Source organism: Chanos chanos, chromosome 3 (assembly GCF_902362185.1).
Source record: "Chanos chanos chromosome 3, fChaCha1.1, whole genome shotgun sequence".
In the NCBI taxonomy this organism is placed as follows: domain Eukaryota; kingdom Metazoa; phylum Chordata; class Actinopteri; order Gonorynchiformes; family Chanidae; genus Chanos; species Chanos chanos.
The window spans coordinates 13,105,008-13,128,858 of NC_044497.1; the positions used below are offsets into that span (position 1 = coordinate 13,105,008).

Here is a 23,851-nt window from a genome sequence, read left to right on the forward strand (position 1 = left end):
TTGAGTTCATGAGGGATACTGAATTCGACTGAACTCAGGTGTTTCCACCCAGGTGTGCTTCCTGGGATAATCAAGAACTTATCATGGGACCACGTCTAGCGTCACATACAAAAACGCTGGGCGGGCCTGCTGATCCAGTGTTTTAGCTAGGGGCATAAGCAGGCAGATTCACTGAGAGCAGCCTTCACAGAGGGGGTGCTGTGTGAGAGCTGCAGTGTATAAACCCCTTATTATATCTAAAAAAGCACTCTGTAAATAAAGTGGTGCGACGTGGTCTACTGAGAAATGGAAATCAGTCATATGGTCAGATGACTCATCCTTCACGGAGTTGTCAACAGACTGATGCGTGCGTGTGTGGTGTTTGCCAAAAAAAACAACAGCCCAAAGGCCTCATTTCCTATGGTGAATGGTTCTGGTGGCTCGGTGAGGCTGTGGGTTGCATTTTCCTGGAATGATTTAGAATCCATTCCACAACATATCAATGTAAATATGAATAAAGACAGAGGAAAATTGGACTCGTGGTGAATCATTTTTATCCTGATGGGACTCCTCTTTTCCATGATGACAATGCTCCCACACACAGAATCTGAGTAGTCACCGAGTGGTTGATGAGTATGAAAACGGTGCAAATTATAAGCCACGGACATCTCAGTCATCAGCTCTTCTACCTAGCTAAAAACCTTCGGGAAATTATTTAGTTACGCCTAAGACAGAACAAACAACCAAATGATGGAATTTCTCCTAGAAGACACACCAACAGAGATGCAGACACTTGCAGAAACCTCTGCCAAAAGTGAACTTAAGCTATTCCGGCAGATCATGGTGGCTTAATGTCCTGTTTAAACAATTTATGTAAGAGTTTACCTTATTTTGGCAGCTACCTATACAACCCCCACAAGTGGACTTTTCTTTTTGATGTATTAAACTCAATGACAGCGGGGGGGGATTTTTAGGAAAGCACAGGGGTCTGAGTAGCGTGCTCTATGAGTGCCCGTGTCTCACCTGTGCGTCCTCGGTCTCTGGTTAAGAGAGGCAGTACGACCAGGACTATGTTGACTGCCCAGTCGAGCAGGGCTGGTCATGTAGTCGTTGGGCACCGTGGGAGGTTTAACAGGCTCAAGGGTTTTGTATGGAGTGTTGCGTCTGAGAGGGGTGAGTAAGAAATCAAGAGAGAGAGAGTGTGAGAGAGAGCAAGACAGTAAGAGAGAGAGAGTGTGAGTGGAAAAAAAAAGAGAGAGAGAGAAAGAAAAAGAGATCAAGAAATCAGACAGACTCATTGTGCACCTTTCATCCACTGGATATAAGAGTAGCAGTTTATGTTAAAAACCTTAACTGAAAGGTCTAAAGAGCAGAATTACTGTCTGATTAATGTCTCGCACTGCTAATGTGGTGTGTGAGACATTAAGCAGCACAGGCAGATTAAGCCAAACAGATAGAAGTTTCTGTTTGTATGTGTGCAAAGTGCCCCCTCCCAAGAACCATTATGGATCAGCAGAAATGTTAACCTTGAACTAGCGGTCCTTAAGGGGGAAAAAAAAAAGGATACAATTAACACTCCCCCCTGACACCCTGGCACTGCTCCTGTTTGCGTTCTTTTACTTGGACTCTAATGATGAAGGTCACTGTTGATAAAAGGATGTGTGCCCCTCTCCACCCTCACAGGGACTTAAGACATAACCTTGACCGTTTGCTGTCTTGGCAAAACCTCACCGTTTGGCATGACCTGAATTGCCTGACAGAATAATCTCATTGCGTACAATTATTATCTTTAGCAAGCAAATGAAAATAGCATTCTTGTTCTATTCTTCCAGTTTTGATAATTCAGTTAACCTTTCACTCCGTCGACATACATAGAATGATAAATATGCTCTGTGAATCATTACAGTCACTGATTTATTCTGCATCATTATAGTAAATCATTTTCGGCTCATTCTCGGCTCACTCTTGCTTGTAGAATCCATTTGGGTAAGGAAAGCGTCAGAGCTCCTGAGTACAGTTAGTATCACACGGTGACTTGTCAAAATGTTTAAATATTCTTTCTTCAAAAGCCCAGACTAATTTCTCTGAAAATATACCAGCGTGTTTTTGAGGCTTTTTGGATGAAAGATTACCCAAGAGTGCCACGGCCTGCCATAGGAGGGCTGGGCGGTTTCTGCGTCGGCGGATTGGTCCTTGATAGTGTTCCTCCTCTGATTGGTTGATTGTTCCCATGTTGCTGTTGGGATAAAAAAAAATGATGCAAAATGAACACACAAGTACCTCAAAGTCTGATCAATAAAAAAAAAAAAAAAAAAAAAAAGTATCATAAGACTGACTGATGGAGCTGGCAGGACTCAAGGGGGTATCCCAGATAGTCAACAATCATTTGAAAAATAAAACTTTGATTAGAGACATGTCGTCTGTATTATTTATAGTTTTTTCAGAGACATGTAGTCTGTATTATTTAATTATTTATTTATTTTTATTTTAACATTATAAAAGGGTCAGGCTTGACCATATTGAGAACAGATGCATAAAAGGGCACAGCGGATTTTGTCAAGTCTAATTTGTGAAATCCAGATTGGGTGAATTCAATGTCAAATCAAAAGACATGACAGAGTGGCTAGCACCAGACTGTGACGGTGGTTTACATCAAAAGTGTATCATAGACGAATAAGAAACTACTGACAAAGGAGTAAAACAGAATACTGTATTAACATGGAAATCACTGAATTTTTCATGACTGTTGAGGCTCTGTATATATACAGTACCAGTCACAAGTTTGGACACACCTTCTAATTCAGTGGTTTTTCTCTATTTTCTACACTGTAGAACAATGCTGGGGGCATCAAAACTATGAAATAACACATACGAAATTATGTAGTAAGCAAACACGTACAAACAAAGCACAATGTAGAAAATAGCAAAAATAAATAAAAACCCTTGAATGAGTGAGTATGTGGGTCCAAACTTTTGACTGGTGCTATAATATAACTAATATGTTATATATACAGAAGTAAAACAAAGAACAAACAGAATATTCAAAAGTGCACTAGGCTAATTTATCTGGGATACCCCTAAAGCTCAAAGGATCCCTCAACTATTTGGGAAGCTGTTAAAAACCTTAAAGAAATAAATAATGTGAGTAATGAACTACATGGCTGGAGCTATGTCTAAAACAGGAATAAGCGGTTATGAGGGGAGAACAATCTATAAAAATTAAAGGTTGGGGAGAGGTCGAAGCAGCTGATCAATATTATACTATGGCAAAATGGGTCACGTGACAAATATGACTTACCTTGGCTTTTAGCCACTAATGTGAGCATAAAGAGGAAAAGAGAGAGGAAAGAGAGAGAGAGAAAACAGACATGTCAAAAATCACTAAGTTTGTGTAGTTAAGAGCCCTAGGTACAGATTAAAAGAATCACTCCAAAAATGCAAACATTTTTTGAGAGCATTTTGCAAAAGGAGAAGAATCCAGCGGAGAGATCCTGGTTTTTGTTCACACGGGAATTACAACCAGTTCACTGCAGCTTCACGGGTTATGTGGTTACCTTTGCTTCTTAAAAGGCCATGACTTGTTTTGTTCCAAGCCTAGCTAAAATGTGCAATATGGACAAAACCCATACTGGAGGGAACAGGACAACGCCAATGAAAGCAGACAGAGGGAATTAGTACAGTGACTGTTCTGCACTACTGCAAGAGGAAAGTCAAATGCCTTGTCAATTATGCATCATCCCCTGTGGGGTATGTATGCAAGTAAAAGATGAAAGGAAAAAATAATCATTTGCACACAGCGTAGTTTAGAAAAAATAATAATGATATTCATCACATTTGTAGCAGAAATGATCACAACATAGAACTCAACAACAATCCTTTCATACGTGCCTTACTCCTGTGACATAAATATTAACTGTAAACAGGAAGGAGAGAACCAGCTGCGACTGACCCTATTCAAGTCATGTCACACAGCGCTGGCTAAGGACTGACCGAACGCCTAAGGTGGGACACTGATACTGATTTTTGTGAAATCTTCAGAACAGACTGACTCGTAGCCAGAAAACAACAATGCTTTAAACATCTGATCACAGTGCAGTAGTGCATAGTGCTGTCCGAAAAAGGGACTAGTATAACTTCAGTAGAGACAACCAGAGAAAAGGGAAGACGATAAGCTTTGGTCATGATGAGTGTTAATTACTACTCAGTCTAGAGGAACAACATAGAGGGCAGATATTGGCACTGCTGTAGTTAAGCTATAGCAAACACATGGAGAAAATGAAAGAGAGAAGTACAGAACAGAGGGAGCTGAACTGGAAGCAAAAAATAAATAAATATATAAAAGCCTTCAAAACCAACATTCTGAACACTGCTCGGCACTCCTGAACCTGCTGACTAGATTAAGTGTCAGCTGACTGAAAATAAAGCTCATCTTTTCCAGCAATACAGAAAACGTAACGTTGGTAAACATGAAGGAGGACCGCTTAATCCCTCAGTCAAACGACTCCAGCTGACACAGGTTCTTGTAATAATCAATGGAATGCCAACGGTTTGGTTAAAATTGGAGTCTTACTGTAGAGATGAAAAGTGGGTTTTATTGTGTCATGTCATGTTGCCTGATGAGTGCTGTGGAGAATTACATGGCCAGGATATTTCGCAACAGTAGTCTCTTCAGTTAAGCTACCTTTCAAATGCATGAATTAGGTCTGACCTTTAAAAGGTACACATTTTGAAACAATACAGAGGAATGCTTTAAAAGTCCACAGACAGAGTGCGCTCTTGCGTGCGTGCGTATAAAAAAAATAGAAAAATACGAGTAAGAATTTTTTTTGTATTGTAGTATATAAGGGTCTTTCTATAAATACACTCTAAGAGTATTTTCAGAATTCATTTATTCATTTACATTTGTGTCAAAGGAATAAGAAATAAATCTTGAATGAACTTACTCAATAGTATAGTTGGATTTATTTAACATAAAAAAACCTGAGTCTTTCAGGCCCTGATGTCCTGTAGTAGGAGAATCAAGCTACAGTATTGTGTGTAAAGAATTGATCAGCTCTTGGCTGGAATTAGAGATACATCAGAGAACAGCTAGGGAAAAGTCCTGAGGGTATATGCCTGTGCCAGCCTTCCAGACAGAGAGCTGTCCACATGTAGGCATCATCTCAATCCTAATCCCCATTCACACCAATGACAAATCTCAAAATCCATCCAGATTAAAGACAGAGGGGGGGAGCTTTTCACTGAAACAAAGACTTCAAAAAAAAAAAAAAAACCCTTAAAGTGAAACACTATACACATCTATTTTGTGTGCTCGTCAAAACAGCCTATTTAAACAGAACGCCTCCTGAAACAGGCTGTTCCCAAAGCAAAGGTACAGCGTTAAGGACAGCTGACAATCCTAGCTGTACAACTTTCAACCATACACTGGCATTCACACTACGGCCGGATGGACTGGACAATGGGAGACATGGAGAAATGAAGATCTCAAAATAAGCTTGGCTGTACCAAGAGCTCTTTCTCCATGCATCAGATCAAACCTGCCCGCCAAAGTGTTTGTCCTGAGAATATGTCTAAAGAATACAATTTTAATTTTGCAGAGAGCTCATTTCAGTCTTTAAAGTAGAAAACTCTTTTGATATACAGCTAACGTCCAGATGAATGAAAGGTGGGGATGTGTACTGAACTGTTAAAATAATTGTGGGCCAGTTCAGTTTCAACGAAATTCAAGATGGGAATTAGAAAGGACTTTGAAAGCACAAATGCTTTTTAAAAGTCCAATCAATTACTCTACATTTTTTCACAGACTGAGTAAAGTGCTCTAAAAATAGTAGAACAGACTTTTTTTTCCCCCTGAAATATCCTGTTGAAGATTTTCCTCTAACTGAGCGTGATGACTCACAAAGGTGAAGGACATTCAGGGAGGGACATAGGAGAAATCGCTATGCGAGGTGTCTGGGAAGGGAAAGAGGGATTGAACAAAGAAACAGACATAGAGGGCAAAGAAGACTAGATGAAAAGGACATAGACAAATTGGAGAACAGGGAAATGAAGACAAAAGCAGAAGGCTGCCCAGAGGGGGGGACGAAACCGAGAGATAAAGAGGGTGAGTCACACAGAAATGAACTGGGTTTCTTACCTTGACTCCATGGCCAACATCATCCAGCACCGTGTAATCGATGGGTTTCCTGATGTATCGCACCGGGCGCTCCATGTTGGCGGGGGCAATGATCTTGTGGGTCCTTGACGTGTTCTTGTTCGTGGTCAAAATGCCAATCTCTCGCCGAGCAACCTTCTCCTTATGGATATCCACGGTCTGAGGAGAGGTTAACAAAGGAGGAAAAAGAACATTATGCAAGGGGCAAAAGAAGCATCAGTTTACCTTAGAGTGCAGCGCTATAATTTAATTACGCGCCCGTCATACAGCAAACAAAGTCCATCTTAATTTAATCACAAAGCAACAGTTTTCATTGCCAGTCTTTTAATCCCTTTAGGTAGCTGGTACACACACCAACAAAATCAATTACAGTGGATAATACAGGACTAATAACATAATAACCCATGTGTGTGGATCACTGAATGTCCCCCTCTTTGTCCTGTCTCCAGAGATTGGTTTTGACATGTTATCAGCATCACTGCGAGCCTGGGTATAGCCGACGAATGCTGAGGCGGTCTGCTGTTTAACATGCAGTTCATTAAGCAGCAGAAGGCACCAGTACAGAGGTTAAGGAAATGGCATGACACAGCTGCAACTGGGTCGAACACCAGATATGAGTTCGAAAGAACAGAGGAAAAGACTTCAGTGAGGGTCGACCGTGTCTGAAAGCAAATCCTCCTTGACCATGGCGTCTGTTCATTAGTTTGAGAAAGAAGGTAAGACATCCAAGCAACTCTCAGTCAGGTAACTGCAAATATCAATCCGGGGCATAGGCAGGCTGTTCCAGAACCACACAAAAAGGCATGCTTTGAGATGGCGTTTTCAACCCCATCCCCTGTAACACCAGCTGAGGAGGCCAGATCCATCAAATAAACTGCCAAACAGTCAGGCAGTAGCCTATAGGCCAAGGTGCACTGAAGCTGCTCTGGTGACTCACGGCACTCAAATGCCCTATTAAGACACTTCACATTGGCATTTACATGATTGCGTTTTTGTGTGATTTTCAGAGGGACTTATGTCAGTTTGTATAAGGGGCTATGCTAATGTTGAGCTCACAGAGAAACGGAAACCTGCCAATTGAGAGCGACCAATTTCACATACACTCACAGACAGACAAACACATAGGTACAAAGTCCAGAGTACATCACAGCTGGTCACAACAGGAACATGTTAAAATATTTTCATCTACATCCTAATCTCATATAACACATGCACTGCATTCCAGCACAGAGGAGTAATAGCACAGATGCTGTGTGAACCTCCTGCGACAGATATAAGAGGAGCAGTGTGCGCTGAAGGAGGGTTGCTCCTTCAGTCAGAGCCAACAGAGGATTCCATTCATTCCTCACTGCAGTACTGTCCCCTACTTAACATCAGTCAGGTTCAGAAGAACTCTACTTCTCACTGTAGCTCCACATCAAAACAAATTTGTTCTGGTAAAAGCTCCAAGTCTGGGTTACCATGGGAGCTATTTAACAGAGTTAGGAAGAGCCTCGGGGCAGCACACTTTGTTTCTGGGACTTTCATGCGCTACTTTCTACTGAAAAAAAAACAAGGCTCAATCTATTTCCCATCCTACACGGTCAGCTTAAATATGTTCGCCGAGTCAGTTGGCTGAGCCACCTCTGGGACTGTTCCTGTTTGACTACATTAAAAACGTGCACCTTTAACGAGAGGGAAATAAAACAATTACAATGCCGGGCTGACTGTGTTCCTGTCCAGCAAAGCATGCGACAGTCGTAAACATCCAAAGTATCAGCCTGGTGGTGGTAGGGGGGTGGGGGGGGTAGGACAGCTTCAGTCAACAGGGTATGATCACAGACAGTTGTGAGAACGACTGCGACTTGTGTGCAGTCTCACTTTTGACCTCACCTTACCTCACCCAACGTTACCCTCAACAGAATCAGCAGGACAGCGCTCTAATCTGATCAAAGATAAGCTTGACTGTATACTAACAAAGGAGCTCCACCCTGCGTACAACTAAAATATACTACTTCTTTTCAGTCAGTTAATGGAAGAATACTTCTTTTACATAAAGTAGAGCTGTAGGAAAGGATGGAGAGGGACTGATTGTGCAAGCCTGCAATAGGCACTCTTTATCAGAGTAAACAGAGCAGCACAAACAGCGCTGCAGCTGGACTGGGAGGGGAAGTAAGAAGGCAACAGTGGGTGATTTCATCTCCTTCCTGTGCGTGTAAAAAAAGCTGTGCTGAAATTTGGCTTTTTTTTTTTTTTTTTTTAAGTTACACAACCAACCAGCGTGATAGCGAGAGTTTGAAAAGGGGGGACGAGGATTTAAAAAGAAAGAAATACATCAAAATTAAAAAAATTGCAAATGCACTAAACTTGGCATCGACCATATCTAAGCGATAAGATGGAAAAGATCAGCGCTTGAACACAACGCCTCGTCGGTTTTGCTTTATTAGTCCTCTGGGGAGCCCAGGCGTTCACCCTGCTACAAGGACGATTCACATATGCTCTCCATCACTGTCACCCACATGCCGGCAGCCCACACCACATTTCCCAGAATCCTGAACGGCTTTGGCACTCTGTTTTGGAACCACTGATGGGGATTGTCAGTGTGCAGGGTGAGAGAATGAGGTTTAGAACCTGTGACTAACTTTGCTCTTATTCACCGCGTAAATAGTTCCATAGCTGGAGAACTTTGGTCACGCCTTGTCCCGATGCCCAACCCGTTCGCCGCCCAGTCTGATCCCAACCATGATACACCTCATCTGGAGTCATCTGCTATTTGTGGATGACTGGAACTAACATTTAGAGCCAACCAAAAAAAAAAAAAAGAGGATGATCATGACTCATCAGGAGTTACTAACGACTAGATTTCCCTCAGGTCAATATTGATTCCTGATCAATAACATGCTTTCTCTCAGAGCTTGTGCTGGCAAAATACCGACGTAAGGCTCAATCCGCTGGCTCGTGAGATTTTTAACTACTTTATCAAAACACGTCCAGCCTTTTAATACACCTTTCAGACACACCTTAACACACTGTAACAAACCAACCGGTCTACATACATCAAGGCATGTTGTGTGAGAAAACTTTAGACAAGTGTTATTTTAAGGGTGTTATCTTTGGGCTCCTGGGAGGGCTGAGCCAGGGTGTGTCTCAGTCTGACCCCGAGTCTTTCGATCCCACAACACTCTCCAAGCTAATTTATGCTCTGTCTGCCTCCTCAGACTGAATACAGCTCCACTTTGGCACACGGGCTTTACACACCATCACCAGCAAGCAGCATAAATCTATGACAGGCCTGTAAATCAAAAGAGTGGAACGGAAATTCTATGCCTTTCGCAACCTGGTCTGGAAATTGACTTCAAAAAACATAGTTCTGTGGAAACAAGGGAGGGTAAAGAGAAGAAAGAGTTCAATACATCGCTGGTGGCTGGTTTCAGTTCGGCATCTGACAGGAAAAGGGCTGTTTCAGCAGTTTAACGGCATGACCCTGGGGGTGGCATCCATAGAAACGCCAGCTATGCACAAACAGACAGACATGCTCTGCATATCTTTAGGCTGAGGGCCGAGAAACAGCAGCAAATAGGACACGCCTTTTTTTTAAACCCACACATCCTCTATGCTACTATGGTGTGGTTAAACCCATGTGACCAATGTGCATGCGAGAAGTACAAGTGCACGACCGCACATGATTATTTCTGTAACGAGAAATAGAGGAAAAGAAAGGGACACGCCCTAATGCTGGAGCAGCTGATTTTACAGTGCCTGCTTTAAACGCTGCCAGTATTTAGATACCACATAAGTCTCACCACTCAAAAAGACTCCTCTATTAACCTTGCATTAAGTCACACATGGGCCAGGCCACATTCTGCTCTCATATAAGGAGCCTTGGTACTAAAACACGAAAGATAATCAACAAATGATGATCCCAGCTGCCCAGCCCAAGCAAAGGCAAGACGCGCTAATGTTCAGATATTAACGTTAATTCCACCAGCGAAAAAACAGAGTAATTTCTAAATCCATTGTGTTCACAGCTAAGGGTCTGAGGACAGGGTCTCCTTGAGGGATTTAATACAGTGTTTCTGACTCCTGTCTGTCTCCTTTCAGGACAGTGCAACCCTGACCATCTGACAGCCTGAAAGTTTGGATGTGTGCATGCAGCCCAGAGGAGCTGTCAGACAGTGCTCTGAGGAGCAAGGCTCTGGCACGGCACTCAGACAGTCAGAAAAACAGAATTCTTCTGATAAATCTGACATAACAACCCCATGCTACTTTCAACACACACACACACACAAAAAAAACAATACTGAAGAAAAACAGAGCGCTTCTTCTGACAAGTTCAGAACAACAGGGGCGAGGAAAATCACAACATTTTAACCAGGGAAAATACAGACTGATTTGGAGAACAACATAATGATAGGAAAGTAAGATAAGAGAAAAATAGAGAGATACAGAAAGAGAGACAGAGGGAGAGAGAGAGAGAGAGAGAGTGAAAGAGCACAGAAGCCAGCAAGAGAGTGTCCAAAAGTGCAAGAGAGAGGAGCAGACAGACAGCTTTGCATATAATCACTCCTCAGTCTGCAGACCGGCTACATTTTGCTCAATCACTCAATGACAGACATCACATGCAAGAAGACACAACACTGCCTTATCCACCGGACAGAGCCAACAACCATCACACGCTCCTTTCAGTCCTTTTACATGACAGCTGTATTGACCGACTGTCCGGCTCATGTACATACACGCACAGACAGCCAAGTCAGCCAGGGCATTCCTTATAAGACATCTCTAACAACATCCAAATGTCCAGATTAAGATAAAGGGTTTGGGGTTTTATTTTAAATTTTATGCAATTTAAACAGAGAGCACAGACTTAATTGCCCCGGTCTCTCTCCAGTAACAAACATCTGTCTCCATTTGAAAGCTAATTGAGCAGGAAGCAGATAGCATCAAGCATTGACGTATGGCATTACCTCCGCAGCAAAAGTGGTGCAGCCCATTACAGGCCATAAAGACAGTTCATGGAACCACAGTGTTGAGGTTCCTAATTTTTTTTTCTCTGATTTCTTTTTTTTCTCCACAATGGGACTCATGCCACACTAAAGCACAGTGAGACGGAGAACCGGAGAGGCAAGGACACTTTAGTGTATTGAGACATAACCCAGTAAAAACAGGGAAGGGTTTCAGTGGCCTGTTACTGTTTTCCAGTGAAACAAATATGAGTTTCAGTCCGACGAGAGGTGTTGTAAACTAGACGGAGAAAACAAATATTAAGGAGATAAAAGGGAAAAGAAGCCCTGCGTTGCCATTACCGAATGCAAAAGAATATTTACTACAGAGGGGAGTTGCATGCAAGTACAAATCAGGAAACAAGGGGGAGGTCAGGCCTTCTGCTTACTCCCTCTATTCTGGAGCTCAATTTCCTGTTTAGATGAGACTCATCTGCTCTGAGCCCACAGTGGTGCAAAAAGGGCACAAAGGTGGGGGGTGGACGGGGGTGGGGGACTTCTCACACAACCACCAAATGCCCAATACTTTCACTAAAGCAAGAGAGATCACCTCCCTCCAAAGCCTGCCCATGTCCTGGCGAGAACTTCAAGCTAAACACAATGGGCTAAAACTGTGACACCAAATGAACTCGCAACATACAATAGCCATGAGTGCTGAACTTGACAACAGAAATGAATAAGTAGTATAAAACAGAAGTAGTTCCCTGCATGCTTACTGTGACAACAAGCATTCCATACAAGACAATTCCAGGTAATCAAAGTCAGATTAAATCTGTTCTAGTTGGATAGATATGAGTGTGCTTTTACAGGTGGATAGTGTCTGGTGGGGGACTTTATTACCAAGTTTGCAGCACTCTGAGGAAACTCTGAGCCAGGATTAATTAGCTCTTTTCTGGTACCTTTCTTTGGTACCCATGCCAAAATACAAACAGAGAGAAGCGTGATCTAGTGTCAACTCTTTTGGCAAAGGGTACTCTCACATGCACAGCAAAATGGCACAAAGTCTGAACTTCCCTAATCTAATAACCACAGAGAGAGAGAGAGAGAAAGAGAAAGAGAAATAGAGAGAGAGAGAGAGAGAGAGAGAGAGACCAACAGAGACAAAAAGACAGATACACTGCCTTATATTCCTGGTTCTCCAGCAGAGCAGACAAAGCACTTTCTGTTCACAGCCTCTTAACAGCCTCTTCATGCACTGCCCAAGGTAACAGCCCCTCTGCCTCCCACTCAGATACAGAGGGGACACTCCAGGGACATCCACTCCGTCGCACGTCAATATAAACACAGAGAGAGATGCCCCATGCAACATGTGCGCAAACATATAAAACTGCACTCAAAATGTGTCCAACCGATAAAAAAACTGGGCACAAACACACATTTGAGAGCCAAAAGAACAGAGACTGGGAGAACAGAGCAGCCTGCACTAAACGTGGGTTTATTCTCTAAAGGCAGTCCAGGGTGTGCCAATCTCTGGAGACCTGCTCTGCTATGGTCTTTAGTGTCTTTCCCATAGGAAAAAACAGATCACCACCCTCGTGTGTGGCCAGTGGGCAGTTCAGAGGGGACACTCAGAGAACAGAGCTGTTTGGTCATTTAGCCTAGCCCTCCCTCTCTGCCTTTTCTCACACAGCAGTACCTAAAACAAATCACAGAATCTCATTCCTTTTTCCCTCCAGGAGTTTCATTCCTGTAGGCTGTGTTGGGTGGGTTTTAAGAGTTTGAAACAGGTTACTTTCTAACGTCTGTCTGTATCAACTCGTTATAAATCTTCTGTGAACAAGCTCACCTTTCCAAAAGACACCTTTATCCCTTCCTTACCACACGCAAAGTTGCACAGAATTAATAATCTAACACCGAATAAGAGTGCTTTCTTTCCAGTTCACTTTTACTGCAAATCAGACCATTTATCATTCATGTGGTCTCGTCTGAATAGGTACAATTAAAATGTTCTAAACATCAACATAAAAGACATATCATATCCTGACGCTCGTGAAAATCGAAGTCAGTTATTTACAGTGAGTGGCTTGCCTATATGGCCACAAGTCCTTCATTACTTAAGGTCGAAAACTACAGAAATTAGCAAAGGTTTTAACACATTTTTGAGAACAACAAATAGAGTGACAATGTGACAGGCTACATCATAATCTAGTGTGGCATAAAAACTGAGCAGTGTCCAGGGATTTCCATAGCTGTCTTAAGATGGGTATCACCATGGATACCAATTGTCATAAACAGAGAATGTGCATGAGGGCTAAAGAGAGGACAGTCCCTGTTGTTGTTGGTCTAAATGGGCCTCTGTTTTAGAGTCCTGCAAAACGTCTGCGGAGCGTCAAAGAAAAGCAGACACAATTTAATCAATTACAACTTTTTTTCGCTTTTTTTTTTTTTTTTTTTAAATCATCCAATTTATCTACATGCAGGTGACTTACAAAGTCCTTGAACAAATGTTTTCCGTGCATTTTCACACCCCTCCCACCTTAGTCTCACTGACCAACAGATGACATTGCAGTCCGATGAGTCTGTGGAGTTCATTATGTTAGCTTTTGAGTCTAGCACACAGCAAACGTCTGAGAGAAGCGTTTTGCGTCAGAAGTCTGAGAGTTTCTAAGCAGCTCAGCCAGACTATTATAGCCAGAGAGAAATTGTGTTTGCTTGCTGAAAGCTCTCACTCTGCAGGTTCATGATTGTCTAGAGTGCTCGGGAGTGTTGCCAGGGAGATTTAGACACAACCACAGCCAGTGTCAGACATATGGTGTCTGTGCCACTCAAGCAAAACTTAGTAACAGAAAGACATTAATACCAATTGTCATTTACAAAATGCTTATATAATTTGACCACAATGCTCTGACCTTAAATTAAGCCACCAGATTTTAGTTACTCGTTTGGAAGTACTTACACAGAATGTTTAAAAGAAGGCAAACATTCAGATCCAAATTTCCATTGTAGTCTCAAAAACATGCCGTTGTTACCAAGGCCCAAATGGCCTTCTGCTTTAATAGAAAGGTCTGAAGCCAAATCAGAGTCTGACATCCAAATTCCCATTCACAAAGCAGTGAGGGAAGAAACAGCTGGTGCCCTGGTGAGGGGAGCTATATGTTTTTTGTTTTTTTGTTGTTTGTTCTAAGTCCTTAATGACTTCATCGGATCAGTGACATGGTTTATCTGTTCCAAATGGCAGCATCTGACGCTGGGGCCTGAGTTCAACCTGACCTTGTGAAGATTGAAAAAAATGACTAAGAATTCAATTTGGAGAAATGAAAAAAGAAAGAGAGAAAGAGAGTAAGAAAGAGAGATTATTCCCTTATGTACAGACACTGAACACACATCCCGATTCAGACAGAAACACATTCAGTCTAAAAGATAAAGAGGCTTGTCAATAAGGGCAATTCAGTCATTCAAAGACAAGAACTAAAAGATGTACAGAGTAAGTGAGTGAGAGAGAGAGAGAGAGCGAGAGAGAGAGAAATAAAGGACAATTTGTGAGTTTGGCTGACCTGGGATATGTGGTTGATGGAGGACTCCATCCTGCGCAGCTGCGAAGCCTGTATGTCCAGCAGCTGCAGTACATTGTTGGCTAAGGCATTGATCTGGTAGGCCACGCTGGCCAAAGACTGGGTGGTGTAAGCTTTGGTCTCCTCCAAGGCTTTCCTCTTGTCCTGGGCCTGAAAGTCAAAAGGACAACAAATGTCATTTCACTTATAAGTCAAGATATTTTAAGAGAGAGAATTTGGAAATACATTGCTTGAGAAAGCACCTGTATTTGTAGCTAGAGATGTAACAATTCCAAATGTAGCTGTACAATTAATTGTCTCAGAAATAATTGTGATTAACAATATAATTGTCTCTTTCAGTCAAATTTTAAAAAGATTTATTTATTTATTTATTCATTTATTATTTTCAAACAAATTAAAGTTTTGAATGAATCTCAGTCTACATCTTTTGTTTATTTCACTGTTATGTGAACCAGATAATGTAATGTAGTGGGTAGTGGGCAATGTAGTGTAGCGACCCAGATAATGTAATGCAGTCAGTGATGTTATGGGCATCTCTCAAAGGTACAACACCACTTCTCATGAAACTGCCCAATTCCTGACATTCTGTTTAGATTTTTTTTTACATTCGAAAGCCAACTTGACTTCGCAACTGTAAATCAATGCAGGTGTGGTGTCCTCTGATATGATAGCTACTGTTCTGTCGTGCTACAGGGTGCACGTGAGCATTGGAAATGTGTTTGATGGGTGCAAACTAAAGTGTGACCATGCTTTGACCCATTTCATTAAAAAAAAACAAAACAAAAAAAAACAAACACAACAACAAAGAAACCGCAATCACGTAAAAAAAAAAATCGCGGTCAAACAATTATGAAATAATTGTCACAGGCCTACTTGTAGCTGTGGGAGTAAGAAAGCTTGGGTTATACCCATTGCGCAAAGAGAGAGTTAAATCAATGACATCTCATTAAATATGCTTCACATACAGCAGCACCTCCTGCAGCGCGAAGACTACTGTCTGGACCGACCCACCCGCCGCTCACAAAGTAAAGCCAAAGAGCCCGATCCGAAAGCAGGCCACGCATGATCTCCATTCAAAATAAGCCTTTTTGACACCACAACATATCACAGGCTGAAAGAGGTCTGATCACAGCTTTCAAAAGGACACCAGGGTGAAGGTCTCTGCCTCTCTGTCAGAGCAACGACCACTTGGACAGATGGCCCGAGGTTATGGCCTATATTTGCATTGCAAAAAGCTAAACTGATTATAAATTATGAGCAAAGCTTTAAACTGGGAATTTGTAACTCTAGATTCAGAACGAAACGCAGAATACACTGAAACTACAACCACGCGGATGTAGATTTGTTTTTCTCTCAGGACGGTAAGATTCTGTTAGTTCCAACTTTAGGCCGACCATTGAAAGTGACTGCGGTAAACCCTGCCTTAACTGTGGTAAACCACTTCACAACTCAGTGCTGCACATGACTTTACAGCTCCTCTAGGTGGCCTGTTCAATTCTATGATAAAACAAACAAGAGGTAAAACATGCAACCAAATCAACTGTGTAACATGATGACATCCATCCATATAAATTATACAGGAATTTTTTTTTTCTCCTCAACTACTCACTAATCCATTGTCATCAATTTCTCAGTTACTCATTAGTCCACTGTCATCACATGACAGCATATTACATCTCAAAATGAGACTGCAACAGATGTTCTGTGACTACTTCAATGTAAGCCAACAGGTGAGGGAGTGAGAGGATTTGGGATTCTCATGGGAATAAATGTAACAGATATGCTACATGATAACTACCCTCAGGGCACATGTGTTTGACAGGACATACTGACTGATCTAAGAAACACACCAACATTTTTAGTTACCAACAAACTCAATTAAATCTTTTCATACAAAGTTATTAAAGTTCACCCAGCTAAACATTTAAAGGCACATAAATCATGTAGCCTACCATGACCTCTATTTCTTTCTCTAAACAAATGTTAAAAAGGGAAGACTGCACTGAATTAGCATTGGAAGGCAGTATCGCATATTCAACTGAATACGAGAATAGTTGGATTATCTGAAAGCCTAAAGTATAAAAGCAAAGATGACGTATCAAAATCCACACCAATTCCACTCAATAATTGTTTGACTGATACACTTACTTTAACACAAGAGCACTTGTAAACCTTATTGTCCTATATCTGACCTACATCTAGCTCTACCTCGTGGTAGTAAAATGAAACAAAGTACTTTTAACCAAAAGCTGAAGAGCAATTTCTGTCTATTACCAACAGTTTTTTTTACATTCAATCACGTCAGCAACCAAAACTGAAATAATTAAATAAATAAACCGACTGTTTTACAGAAGAAACACAACTGAAGTGCCGACATACGAGGCTTCGGCTTTGCACAGATTACTGGAAGAGAAATGAGTTGTTGGTTATGATGTGGTGTGGTCAGAACTGGGGTCATAAGCTAGGCTACAGAAGGTGATAAGACAGATGTGTCTGAGTGAGCAATGGGTGGGGAGTTTCATACATGTTCTGATATGGCTCTATATTTACACTTACTTGCCTACAACAATACAGGAAATGGGTGAAACCCTGTAGAGCTCAGGCCAAAACTCTAATTCTGGCACCTAGACCACGACAGAGTAACTTTCGAGCTCCAACTCACCACAGCACACTTCATGCTGAAGACAAGGGATGTGCTCCAAGAGATATTTAGAAGGGAAAAACCGTTTCATCTGAGGGATGGCTTTCAAATGAACAAAACAGGTTTTTTGACTAATTCAGGGTCAAATAACACAGCGGAAATAGAGAAACAATTCCTCCCACAAGAGCAAGATTAATTCCCTCACACCGTCCCGAGAAAAAATCCCTGGTATTTATCTCTTATCTCGACCACAAAAGTCAAAGCCACAATGTCGTGTGATAAGAGGGAGTAGAGGGCAGAGGAGGGGAACACAATGACTGCTGTCAGCTTGAAATGTCTGAGGCCTCCAATTAGAACACTCACATTTTGCCAGAGGTCACAGCTACAGCCCCAGAAAGCCTCTTTGAATTTTTTAGGACCTGCTTTCATATTTGACTCAACAAAACGCGACACAATCGAGCTAATAATCACGGGAAACCAATGCGATCAAATTTAGTATAATTTTCCAGACCCTTGGGCTAATGCAAAACCTCTTGCATTTGCAATCTTGCAAATGTTAGGGCTGCAGCAGATGATACCAGCGTAGATCAGAAGATAAAAGCATAGATGAGACAATCTGACAGCGGTAATCCTCAAGAGGCAGGGCACAGATCTGTAGAGATTAGCTTTTATCTAGCTCTTCTCCTCAGAAGTTGAAGATCGGGGATGGGGCGGGACAAACTACTCTTCGTTCTAAGAGCACAGGAAGGAAAGCCCAGATTTCCTCCTCTGGGACAAGCTGAAGGGTCACAGAGAGCTCCACCTACTACATCCACTCTAACCTACACTCCACTGCAACTGGACACATAAGCCAAGGGAGATTCCAACTGCTTACTGTGACAGCCTTTTCTGCATTAAAACAGCACTCACAATCAGACATACAAACTTACAGTGCTGTAAGCATTTATAGTACCTGAGTGTGAAAGCTCTCAGATTTACAAATTTTGAGAGAAAGTAGGCATTGAGGCACATCGAGCCTCCAGTCCTGGAGTGAGATCAGGGTTAACAATAACATAACTTTTCTGAAGAACAAGTTGGAACATTTTCCTTTGAAACAAGACAGCACAGTGCGGGACACATGTTTGGCTTTACTATGATGCTGACAGCCAAACTCACTTATGCAGTTACATACGCCCTGAGGGGAAACGCACTCTGAAAGAATTCGACAGAAAAAATGTCTGGAATGTCCCAAGTTAACAGCACATATCTCTTTTAACAGACATCGTTTAAAGTTCAGTTAAAAATACAGCAGGAAGCGGCAGAGGACATCCAGAACGCCATATGCAGCTTAGGTCTATTCCATCATTGTCAACAGTTATATCAGTAAACACCATAATCAGATGTCAAAGTCCAAAACAAACCAATACCAGTGCAGATTCCAACCAAAATGCAAGTGATTTCTGATGCCATGCTTAAGTCACCAAGGGAAAGGTTGGTTGAATCATTTCAAAGAAACTACGTTACACATTTCCTCTTTCCTCTCACAGATGAACCATGCAACACAAATGCCCTGCAAAACTATTTTCACCTGAGAACACTGCTGACCATCTAATACCAAAAGATGTGAGATCATAACTCACATAACTCATAACTCAAGTTTCAGGCCAAAGTGTAGCTACAGCAATCATTAAACCTCTAAACTCATAAAACTACACTTTCCCACAAGAATAAAGTCAAATAACCAGTCTAGCGTAATCCTTGTGAAGGATCTATTGTAGCAATCTGCAGTCTCTGACAAATAAGATACACAAAGTTAAAATGTCAGCAGTATGATGAGAGAGTAGTGATTTGTAGGCTGCATTGATGCGGGTTGAAAAGGCAGACATGGAGAGTGGATATGAGAGGGCAATGGAAAGCCAATGGATTAAAGGCCTCAAGAGTAATCTTGGCATTGGCAAGGGCTGTGCAAACACCACTTCCTGGGACATATGTGAGCAAGAGCTATTCCAACCAAACACACCGCTCTCCAGCAGAAACTGTGTCGAGCTTCTGACCTGGATCCTCTACAATCAAATGACAACTGTGACATCTGGGAGGCCATTGTGTTCATCACCATGGTAATTCTCACATGTAAACACACAGAGTTCAGAAGAGCTGCTAATTTGACATGACGACTTTCAACAAGTTCACAAATAATTTGCGTCTGTGTCTGGTTTTGAGTTGCGGGTTTTCTTTGGATATAAAAAGCAAAACGAGAGGTCCGTGGTTTCATAGGACGTAGGGGTTCAGCAAGGCATTTAAAAGTAGCTGACTAAGCCATGCAAAAGTTCAACAGTGACTGAAATGAAGCTAGCTCAAGCAGGGCTTGTATCATTCCAAACAAACCTAACTGACATGAATGTTATCTAGGCATGGAGTAAGAGCTACTGCAGGAGAGACATGCCACTCCCAGACATGACTTAGGACAGCCTCTGAGCAACACTGAGATCTAAATATTACTTACATAAAATAGGACAACTCTTAAGTTGCCTTTGCTATTTGGTTTGATTTGAATTATCTCACCATCCGGTCAGCAAATCCGACACTAAAATGTCTTTCTAATTCTGAGCATTATTAAAAATGTTTAGCAAAAGTTTGTAGAATAAAAGGATCATTTTCTCCCAGTCAAAATCCAGCTAGACTACTCAGTATTCTGCTAACACATTTCCTCTTTGTTTTGTACAAAACCTTTACCAAAGAATTCTAACAAAACTTGTTCTACACTGAATATATTTAACAAACAAACAAATTAATACAAACACACACACACACATAGCAAAGACAGATTGGACTGTCAGATTTAAACCTCTGTGAAGTACAATGCTGACACCCTGCATAAACAGCTGAATCACAGCTGAAAGTAAAATTCAGTTTCACAATAAAATGTTTTCAAATAATGGGAAAAAAGGATCTGTCACACAGTTCCTACTGAGTGCCCATGTGAACTGTTCTTTTTCAAGGATTCCCACCAGGTGGTATGAAGTCATCGACTCAGAAGGAATCCAAGCAGCCACGGGGACTGCTGACAGGTGGCACCAGGGTTGAATAGCCATGGCTGGCACTGCCAATGCCACCGGGCTTTCCATGCTGAGGTAAAAACCAGGCCAAGCGGAAAGGGATAGAGGGTTAGAAAGAGAATGAACGAAGAGAATTAGGGGAGAAGAAGAGAGAGAGAGGAAGAGAGAGAAAGAAAGAAAGAAAAAAGAAAGAGAGAGAGAGAGAGCGCGAGAGAAAACATATCTCCAGCCCTTGGAGACAGAGCTGTGCAAAGTGACATACACTTCAACCTCTGGTTGCACTGGCTCCCATTGACAGGAAATTCACATCATTTTCAAAAAGGGCTTTTGGACTGATAAGACATTACTGACAGAAATGATAAATGGAGTCTGTAGTGTGACAACTGCGCATTCCTGTGTACCTGGCAATGATGGCAAACCTGTCGTAAGAACTACCTTTAAAATATGCTTTCCTGCTCGTAAAGAGGGGGATATGGAAATGAAGGCAATTCCAATTCTACAAGACCACTGGATTTGTTTAGCAACAGCAGTGCAGCAAGTCTGTGTAATGCCAGCTCAACCAGGTGGCCCTCTCCACAATATTAAGTCCTTGTCAAAATCTGACATTGTCAAATGAATTTCAGTGTTTTCATTTCAATGTTTTTATTTCACTGCACCCACTAGCTCCTGGACCAATATTTCTGCTTCATTCTGGATGGTAGGTATTAAACATACCATCACACAGGCTAAATGCCTTCACTGAGAGGCAGTTTATCCCAGAGAGCATACAAGACATTCAATGTATCTGATCATTAAAAGAAATAAAGAGGGTCATGACTCCTTGAGCCCGCAGAATAGAGGAGTGCGATTTGCATATACGCACATGTATATGTACATGTGTCTCCACATACACATGCACGCACACACACACACACAAGCACGCGCGCACACACAATTCCAGCTCTCTCTAAGAAAGTGGGACAGTGGGTGTCCTCGTTTACAGTCTGTACAGACCCACTCTAACCATCTGCTATAGCATGGCATGCTACACCACTACAGTTACGTCAAACACAGTGGGCTTGTTCGGTCCTGTACATGAATGTAGAATGGAAACGGCAGGAAGAAAATCTGAGACAAGTTATCCACGCACTACCCTTTGTGTCAAGTTGAGACACGAAAACAGACACGTGGGACTCTCTCTCATCATCTGTTTCCCAACCTCTTACAAGCCCAAGAGGAGAACCCAAGAGTGAGAGGCACAAGGAAAGAGCCACCCAAAAGCATGTTCAGTCGTGACGTGCGGGTTTCTATCGAGACCGAATGACAAACCTGTTGGGAGACTTGTGCTCAGAAGAGGTTCTACCTGATTAGCAACTTTTGCTTAAGGAATCTGCACTGCGTTAAGCGCTTGGCAGACTCTTCCATGTGGTTTTGGGCTTAAATGCACCATTTTAAACACAGAGGATTTTTTTTTTTTTTTTTTTGCCAAGGATTGTCAGAGAACCCATTGCTAAACTAACACAAAATAAACAGGTTTTCATAGTCCTCTTAGACAACCAATCAATTCATGAGCAGTGAGGATCAAAACAAAGCAGAATGTGATTCATCAGATATGGACTTGTATGCCACGTTTGCACACTTTGTAACATCTGCTTCAAATGACAACCAAGAAGGTCTCTTACCACTCCATTGCCCCTGTCCTGTGGTATTAATCAAACAGTCCCCTGCTCAACAGTGACATCTCTCCAGATGACAGAGCAAAATGCAGCATAACAAAACTGGAAACAACTTCAGCACTCATTCAAATGAATCAACATCACATACGTTTTTTTTTTTTTAACTAAGAGTCTGAAACACAAAATCATCTCTGTACCTAGTACCAAGCATTCAACAAAATTTTTAAACCAACACAAGCAATTTCTACTCAGAAACATTTCACAGTACTCCTACCTATTCACTACTGTAACTCTAACCTGAAAAGAATACATGATCTGACAGCTTAAATACGAGAAACTATAAATATCACCAATACACTGATCTTCACATGTTTAAATCATAATTTTAAGCTACACGATGATTATACAATTTCAATATGAAACAATCTTTCAAAAAAAGAAGATAAACCGCAGAAGCAGCCATAAATAGACACTGATTTTGTTTGTGTGTTTGTTTCCAAGAAAATAAAGTGTCAACTTAATTTCAAACAACAACTTACAGCACCTCATACTGTAAAGCAAGGGCTAAGCTTGTGTGAGAAATACGTGCTACGAAGTTCTCTGAGGATACAAAATTTTTACAAGCAAAACACCGGTCAGAAACAACTGCTACAAATGGAAAACATGATGAATGTGTAAACCATAGTCTCCGCTCAAACAGTTAATTACAGATGTGCGTTTGAGAGCCGTTACATGCTTAGTCGTAAAATAGACCTACTTCATGGTGAATGTAAACAGCTTTTAATGACATAAAGTAATCACATAAAATAATCACACAGGTCTGACTCAATCCTAGTAAGAGTGACGAAAACATTTTAAAATATAAAGCGCACAAATCCAGATGAATAACCACGTTTAAGTGATAAATTAAAATTCTGGCAGTGGTCACCAAAGGTAGTGTCCGCCGAGACGTAAAGGCTGATAACAACAGATCATTAATTTATTATATCGGCCACGTAAATATGTAGGCCTTGTTAAACAGACGTACTGAATGTACTGCTTAAGAGATAACTTTAAAAAAATACAGCAGTGGGGATCATAAATACTCTGGGAAATTTTTACCACTAATTTACAACTGATATTCGAAAAGGCTATCTTGAAAAACAGTCGTAATATTAAGCGCATTCTGAGGTTAGCCTACAAGTTATACACTCCCGTCAACTTTAAACGAGTCATTTACAATCAGATTTCTTTTGAATGTTTCCGTTTGCATTACGCTTCATACTGCTTACCAGTGCTGCATAATTTGTCCGAACGTTTTTAATATAGGGTAAATGAAAGAAATACTTGAGTTCATGTGAAGAAGAAGAAGAAGAAGAAGAAGAAGAAGAAGATATCAGCCGATTAATGTCAAGACACACCCTCTGTGTTAACGTACCAAATCTAATCAAGAAATTGTTAAATGAATGAACAGAAATGTGGTATGTTAATAAGCACTACATATATTCAAATAAATTTCTGATCAATTTTAAGAATGAAATATTCAGTCTTCACACAAGATAAGTTATTCTGTGCTTCTTTCGCTCTCTTTAACCATATTTCCTGTGCCTGTTTTCCCACAGAGTGACGACAAAGGATACGGTGAAACAGCACAGGATAAAATGTACTTCCAAATGTTTCTGCACTTACCTGAACATAATTATTTTCACAGTAGTCTGCAACCCTGGTGAGGTTCTGATAACTTTCTACAAGAGCTCTTTTTCCGGCTGGAATTTCCTCCTCTAACAACATTTGCAGCTCTGCCATCTTACATCTCTACGCAAAGCTTCCTCGTCTTCCCTTTGATTGAAACCACAAGCTCAACCCCGAAAAAGAAGCTCCCTCGCCGAGAGTATTGTGGGATTCCTGGCCTCG

At 41.4% G+C, this 23,851-nt stretch overlaps 1 protein-coding gene across 22 annotated transcripts in view; it reads right to left on the minus strand.

Moving 5' to 3' along the window:
• abi1a (abl-interactor 1a) overlaps positions 1 to 23,767 on the minus strand; it is a 34,769-nt gene extending 11,002 nt beyond the window's left edge. For 12 of the 22 annotated variants that reach the window (XM_030767300.1, XM_030767297.1, XM_030767296.1 and 9 more), the window contains exons 1-6: positions 23,627 to 23,767; positions 14,610 to 14,777; positions 6,116 to 6,292; positions 3,278 to 3,292; positions 2,112 to 2,215; positions 1,003 to 1,143 (exon numbers count right to left, since the gene is read on the minus strand). In XM_030767300.1, coding sequence (XP_030623160.1) covers positions 1,003 to 1,143; positions 2,112 to 2,215; positions 3,278 to 3,292; positions 6,116 to 6,292; positions 14,610 to 14,777; positions 23,627 to 23,743 — 722 coding nt within the window. In that variant the 5' untranslated portion in view covers positions 23,744 to 23,767. Of the gene's footprint in view, positions 1 to 1,002; positions 1,144 to 2,111; positions 2,216 to 3,277; positions 3,293 to 6,103; positions 6,293 to 14,609; positions 14,778 to 23,626 lie in introns of all 22 variants that reach the window. The other 10 variants (XM_030767299.1, XM_030767294.1, XM_030767293.1 and 7 more) reach the window with 4 other exon arrangements.
• Between the last annotated feature and the right edge of the window lie 84 nt (positions 23,768 to 23,851).